The sequence below is a fragment of the Chaetomium globosum genome, genomic scaffold, assembly GCF_000143365.1.
Source record: "Chaetomium globosum CBS 148.51 scaffold_3 genomic scaffold, whole genome shotgun sequence".
Lineage (NCBI taxonomy): Eukaryota > Fungi > Ascomycota > Sordariomycetes > Sordariales > Chaetomiaceae > Chaetomium > Chaetomium globosum.
The window spans coordinates 1,761,010-1,767,940 of NT_165978.1; the positions used below are offsets into that span (position 1 = coordinate 1,761,010).

Below are 6,931 nucleotides of genomic sequence, written 5' to 3' on the forward strand. Positions count from 1 at the left end.
TTATCCATAACCCGCGACTTGGGGTTGAGTAACCCTGTTCGTGACGACTTTAGGCCTTCCCAACCCGTGACGCTCACCATGCCCAACCACCCCGTGCCAGTCTAGTGCAACGACCCATGCCTTTATGTAAAGTATATATATATACATGCGCCCGAGAGTCACCCACTCGCCGATCCAGGGCAACAACAAAACCAAACGCTTAAGAAAAAAACAAAGAAGAAAAAAACGAGATCTAACCGTCCCCCCCAAACGCCAGCAAATGTTTCCAACCACGCATCCCCCCCCAACAACCATCCCCCCACTCCCCCCACTCCCCCCAACCGCTCCACCCCTCACACATTATGCCACAACAACGTCCTCAACCCCTCCCACCTCTCAGAATCACTATAAATATACGTCATACTACTCCTCAAACTGCCCTGCAGCTCCATGGGATGCCACCTAAAAAGATGCATGACCAGCGCCCACGACGCGCTCGCAAACAGCGGCCAGGCCGCGGCGGAGATGGCCGCGCTCGTCTCGGGCGCCGACACCACGGGCAGCCCGACGCCGGGCTTCACGGCCAGCCGCGCCAGCGCCAGCACCACGCGCGCGAAGACGTAGATGACGATCTGCTGGTTGACGCTGGGGACTTTGCCCGAGCGCGGCGACCGGCCCCCGAAGACGACGTACCCGCCGAGGAGGCCGGCGAAGAAGCTGTCGTAGGGGCCTGGATGGGGGGAGAGGATGTTAGTTTTGGGGTTTGGGAGGGGATTGTGGGTGGGGTGCTTGCCTTCTTTGCCTGGTGTCGCGACGTAGTGCTTGAGGAACAGGCAGGCGAGTTTGTAGATGGTGGCGAACCGGGCCAGGTTGCAGGCGTGCATGCTTGTCGCGCGGAAGATGAGCTGTGCTTTTTCGCGGAGGCTGGACGAGACGGGGGAGGTCAGTTTTGCGGTTCGGTGAGGAGGGTTGAGCAGGGCAGGGCAGGCAGAGTAGGGGCTGACATACGTCCCGGAGCGGAAGAGCATCATCATCCTGTATTCTCTCGCGTCAGCATCTGCGTCGCACATGGGGTCGGGTATCGTGTGGTGGCTTCTCCATACACGAGCGCATGCGGAAACCGCACTTTGGTACCGTAGACGGTGCCATTACGCGCGCCTTTGACGACGGCGAGCAGGGAGTGGTATTTCGGGTCGAGGACGATACGCTCGGCGATAGCCTGGGTTTTGCGCGCGGTCAGAATGTGTTTCTCGATAGCCTTTGGCCAAATCGCACCTTGAGGCTCTCCAGGGCGGCGGCCGACATGGTGCCTCGGCAATTCGGCGACGCGGGCGGGCAGGCGGGATTGGGTGAGTGGGCGCGCGACGCTTCGCTCGATGGGTGCACTGCGTGCAAAGGAGGTCGGACAGAGGATTCTACCGCATCGAGGTATGCATCAAGGATCGGAGAGGGCCGAGAGACCTGGAGAAGGGATATTGGAAATGAGATTGTTGTTAGGAACTGGAGCGGCGTCGAGACGGGAGAGGTTCGGCTAAGACTTGTGGAAGCCGTGGAGACGGCACTTGTCGGCTCAAACCCTGTAACAGGGAGAAGGATTGGCGGGCTGGGCATGCTGGGGGTTGTGACGTCCCCGCGGGGAATGACGCAGGGGTTCCAGGTTGTGCAGGCAGTGGATTTGCATGTGAAAGCGCCCCTCTTGTCCGCATCATCATCATCATCGTGGCCTTCCCCTCCAATATTTTACTCACCCTAACCCTTTGCAACTCGCGCCGCAAAAGATTGTGCTGCTTTCGAGACTGGCGATATTGGCGATGCAATGATTAATGGCGATTTGTATCCGGATAAGACACCGGCGGCCGAAAAGTATGATGGAACGCATTTGTTATGGGTGCACGAGATCGAGTGGCCGGAGCAGGCTATATATGCCCACAGCAAAGACGACCACGTCCACACGCTGCAGGGACTGAATTTTCTCTGGCGGTTAGGGGCCGTAGGGCTGCTGGAGTATAAGGTCCGGAGGCTTATTCACGAAATCACAGAGCCACAACTCAACGCCTTGCTCGCTGTCACGGACGACCCCGGTATTGTACTACCGATTTCGCTTCGGAAGCTGCTCCTTGTGGTCGTGAACGGTCGGGAGGAGGCGATCCGGTCCGCCCTGGAACTTTTTTATCCGATACTGGAGGACCCTGACAACAACATGGGGGATGTACCAGTGTGGGACCTGGCGGACGTCGCCGCGATCGAGAAGCGGATTGGATCCCATACCGAGTGTGCCGAGCTAGATTGCAGCCCCAGCAACGGTACGATGGCCACGTATAGGGTTAGCCGTAGGTACAAGGGCTCCGTGATGATTCCGACAAAGACCAAGCGTGTTTATGTTCATATTCATACAAGCGTCAAAGACTTGTGCGTGATCGAGAGGGTCCTTGACTATCGTTATCGCCCCGACCGTATAGAGTCCCAAAAATACGTGGACCGTTGTGAAGTCAACCGGCGTGAAGTCAACCGGCGTGAATTTTGGGATTTTGAAGCAAAGCTGCACAGACGCTGGACGCATGTGGAGGAAACATGGGACCCCCCAGGGTATTATGTGCAGAGAAGAAGATGGGAGCTACGCTTTGAGCTAGGCTTTAAAGGTTTTCAGGATTGGGCATCCCTTGATTTAAACCTTTCCGACCGCTGGATGGATCGGGGCTCCGTCCTAGACTCGGAACTGCTTGAGTGACTCCAATCGCGCCGCAGTGGTTTACATGTGAGGGCGAATAATTGGCAAATGGCCATGCGGGCACATCGGGCGAAGAATTCAGAGATGGTCAGGCGGGCAGAGGAGGCGGCGCTAGCCCCTGGTGATGCTTGACCAGACATGAAAGCCAAGCCTGGTGCACCTTTCTACGCCGAGTTACTTACGGCGATACGTACATCGTGGTTAGCATTCCGCTGTACCGCTGTCAAGTCGTCTGTAATACATAGTTAGTATACGTTCCTCCCACGGCGGTAGCGTGAACGGTTAGATAGTCTCCAACTCCTCCATCGATACCCCTTTCAGTGTGTCTGCCACCTGGTAAAGAAGTAAACGGTGTTGTTTTCTGAACTTTCGCATTTGAGATACGTTCCTACGCGGTGGATTAGTACCTAATTAGGGTCGGCAGTTGCGAGTCGTCTCCGTGGCGGAGCACGTGGCATAGCTCTTGCGTACTCAATCGTTTCCCCGACTCAGTGTCATGCTTGGCCGCAAAGACTGAGATGTGCTTGCCGTGGGCACGAGCCCACTGGACGACGGCTGCCATGTTGAGGTCCCACCGGTCTTGGTTCAGGGGCGTGATGGCTCTGAGGCCATCTACGAAGGAGGACTTGCACGACGGTGTATAGAGGCGGTGGCATAGCCGCTGAAAGTCCAGCTCGGTCTGCTCGCCATTGCGCAGGCGCCGGAGGAAGCCCCGCAGCCTTGGACAGCCGGCCGCGCGGACCTGCTCGCGGAGGATGACGACGGCCGTGAACTGGAGGAACAGCTTATGCGCAGCTAGGTGCCTTGCAGTGCTCTCTGGTCTCTGTCCGCCGCGGTCCCTAGGTGTTGGCAAGAGGAGGCTGGTCTGCAGGGCGGGGTCGAACTGGAAGAGGTCACCAGAGAACATGACCATTGGGATCCCGATCATCCCGCCAAACGGTCGATGCTGATCATCCCTGTACTGCCGCAGACGGCTGCCTAGCGCCGCGAGCGTGAGTCCGCCCACCCGGCTGATCTCGTCGACGATCAACATGACCATATTTTTCCAACGCAGCTTCTCTTCTTCCGAAACGTTCCTTGCCACCTCGTTCTTGCCCTCGAATCCAATGTTCGTCGCCGAGTGCAGCGTCACCCCGCCGATCAGCGCCGCCGCGTTGCCGCTGGCGCTCGTTAGGAGCAGCGTGTGGAGGCCACTTTTCAGCCGGAACATGTCCTTGATGGCGTGGATGACAACGGACTTGCGTGTGCCGCCTTCACCGCCGACGTACTGGAAGTGCTGCCGACCCCCCTCTTCTTGCAGCCGCGTGCCGCGCTCGTCGAGGGACGCCGCTGGTAGTAAGACTGCCATCGACTGGAGCTTGTTCAGAGTCCAGTGCCTTGTGAGGCCCAAGGCCGCATCGACGTGTGTTGCATAACGGCCGAGTTCCAGCCGCATCTGTCCGCCCGGACCGGCCCCATCTGCTGATCCTTCGCCTCCGCGAACGGCCCACGGTGGGCTCCCGTGGGGCTCGCCAGAATGCGCAGAAGACGGATTCGTTTGCTTGCCTTGGATCTTCGCCGCCACGCTGCTGTCCTCTTTCTTCTGGACCTTCAATACCGCGTCAATCTCCTCCCGACTGGGCAGTCCCATGCCGCGGAAAGGGGAATCTCGGAGATCCTGCAGCATGGTATAGAAATGGCGACCACGCTGGGCAGCATTGTTGTCGTCCTGGCTTGGGTCAACTGCCCTCGCCTCTTCATATCCTTGATTTCGCTACGTCGGACCGCGGATAGGACATCCAGGAAGGCTTTGTAATGCTCCTGAAGATCGATGCTCTCGACGTTCGCCCCAACGCCGCCGTCGTTCCCCACCTGGAGTGTCATGTGTGGCTGAAATGCGATAGTTAGCTGAGACCAAGCTCGCTATCTACAGCAACTTTAAGCTCAATAAGAGCCTACTCCTATTGACCTCAGCTTTGTATTTCCTACGAACACGGCCAGTGGAAGCTGCTCATACTGAAGGTCCCGGTTTAGCCCGCGTACAAACTGATTCCCTTCTTGGGACGAAGGCTTCTTGCACAAGAGGTATCAACAGGAGATGGCGGCTATCCTACAGACTTCCCCATTTCCACCTGGGTGATCGAAAATCTAGGACCAGAACCCAAGACGCATCGCAACGAGCTTCTACTCTCGATTGGCCATTTGATCGACTGGTTCAGGGATCATAGGACGAAGTTTTTTTTTTCAGGTTGCCTGGAATTCTAGAGATGGAGCGCTTCAAAGACGGTGTCATACCGCCCCTTTTTTCAAACAGTTTGACAATCTCTTGATGGCCTTCCGATGAGGCAGCTTGGAGAGCGTTGCCGTAGAAGCCGCCGTGCGCGTTGACGTTTGCTCCCTTGTCCAAGAGCAGTTTGGCAATCTCTTGCTCGCCTCTCGATGAGGCGGCTTGGAGAGCGTTGCCGTAGAAGCCGCCCTGCCCGTTGACGTCCGCTCCTTTGCTGATAAGAATTTGTGCAGGTGTCACGAGCCCAGCGAAGCAAGCATAATAGAGCCTGGAACCTAGTGGAGGACCTGGGTCATCGTCCCAGGCCCTATCAGACTGATACAAACGAGCCCACCGCTGAAACGTCACTTCCTCTTCTAGGAACCTAACAGTTGTTTGAACCATATTTTCCGAAGCCTGAGCGAACGTGGCATAGTATGTCCAGACTTCCGCCGCAAATCTTGCCATTGGAAAATCCCGCTTAATCTCTTCGTGGTTACCGTTTATGTCCGTAAGATAAGTCAAGCACGTCCTCGCAATGGGAATGCTAGCAATCGTAATGTTGAACCGCTCGTCTCTGAGAAGGTACTCTTTGACAGAAAAGTGGACAAGATGTAGCTCCTTGCCGGCGGCGTGAACGACTGTCACTAAGCTAGGACAGTAGTCCAAAACATCAGTATCGCAAAACAGTCGACGCTTGACGTCAAACCCTCGCGGCTCGTTTTCGATCTGCGTTGCTATTACTTCTTTAGTCTCGGCCAGCTTGAGAGGTCGCGTCGAATGCACTAGAAACTGCAGGAGCCGCATCGCGTCGAATGCACTAGAAACTGCAGGAGCCGCATCGCGTCGTTTTTAAGCTCCATCGGTATGCATTCAATCATGCGTCGGTACGTGTCTTCCAGGGTCCGCGGCAAAGATGCGAGAGCCTCCTCAATAGCTGCTTCATGACGACATCGAGCTAGGCTATCCAATTGACAGAACGCTCACCTGAACCTAAGCACCGTGCCAGCAAACTATCAGTATATCGATCGAAGCAGTGATATCTCACATCCCGCCGGCCCCGTCTCCAACCTTACTCTGGATCAGCTCGAGGAGATCCTGCGACAAGGGCTTGTCCCGAAATTCGCGTCGTTGCGAAAGCTGTGCTGCGACGTATGATCGGATGTCGGCGTTGACAGCCTGCTTGTTGAGTTCTAAGCTGTTTCCCTCGCCTATCAACGAGGGGATGTCGCGCAGGAACTCGGCTTCAGGCCGACCGGTACAGATCAGCTGGACGTGGCCCAGCTCTGGCCTGGACACTACGTCCTTAATCCAGAGGAGTAGGTCGGCCCTCGTTCTCGACTCGTCTAAGGCATCCAGAACGATAGAGACTTTCTTCTGGACTGCGAGCATCTTGAATAGAACATCTGAGAGCGTCTTCGTTGCAAGTTGGTCACGGCCATCCTGGTGTGCTTGGAATGAGGCGTCAAGAACACCTGCAGAACCAGCCCTGCCTCGGTAGAGTTGGAAAGCAAGTGACCGCAGCATGGCATCCACGGTCTGCTTTGCCGTGTCGCTAAAGTCAAAGAAGAAGCTGAGGATACGACGGTCGTTTCCCTTTGCGAGATGATCCAGCACAGTCGCACTGAGAACCGTCTTTCCACATCCCGCGAGCCCATGCAGCCATAAATATCGACGCGACCCCGAGTGCCACTCTTGGAAGACCGGACTTTCCAAGAGCCACGCACCTGTCCCCTCATGGCGGAGCTCCCTCGCGTGGTTGGCGTTTGTAGACGGATCAGAGGGTCGAAGCCAGCGCTCGATCTTCTCGGTACGAAGGTCGGCCTGGATGGAATCAGTGGCCAGTTTCGCTGCAGCTGTGGTCTGCTGCACACTATCGAGTTTCTGTTGAAGCAATGCAGGTCAGAATGTCTTCAAAGAGGGATTATTACTGTCCCTTGATCATTCGCTTGCCAAGGCCCCCGTGGGAGAATATAGGG

The 6,931-nt window shown here is 56.4% G+C and overlaps 2 protein-coding genes across 2 annotated transcripts in view; one reads left to right on the forward strand and one right to left on the reverse strand.

Moving 5' to 3' along the window:
• Positions 1-449: 449 nt before the first annotated feature.
• Positions 450-2,707, forward strand: CHGG_05867 (uncharacterized protein; the record flags this gene model as incomplete). Its single annotated transcript, XM_001221961.1, has 3 exons — positions 450-921; positions 1,119-1,328; positions 1,758-2,707. 3 exons carry the CDS (start codon positions 450-452, stop codon positions 2,705-2,707), a joined length of 1,632 nt encoding a protein of 543 aa, XP_001221962.1.
• A 400-nt stretch (positions 2,708-3,107) lies between these two features.
• Positions 3,108-6,931, reverse strand: part of CHGG_05868 (uncharacterized protein) — a gene marked incomplete at both ends in the record, with an annotated part of 4,792 nt that continues 968 nt past the window's right edge. Inside the window, 3 exons of the mRNA XM_001221962.1 lie at positions 3,108-4,429; positions 4,982-5,604; positions 6,001-6,836. Of these exons, the coding sequence (XP_001221963.1) occupies positions 3,108-4,429; positions 4,982-5,604; positions 6,001-6,836 (2,781 nt within the window). The remainder of the gene's footprint in view (positions 4,430-4,981; positions 5,605-6,000; positions 6,837-6,931) is intronic.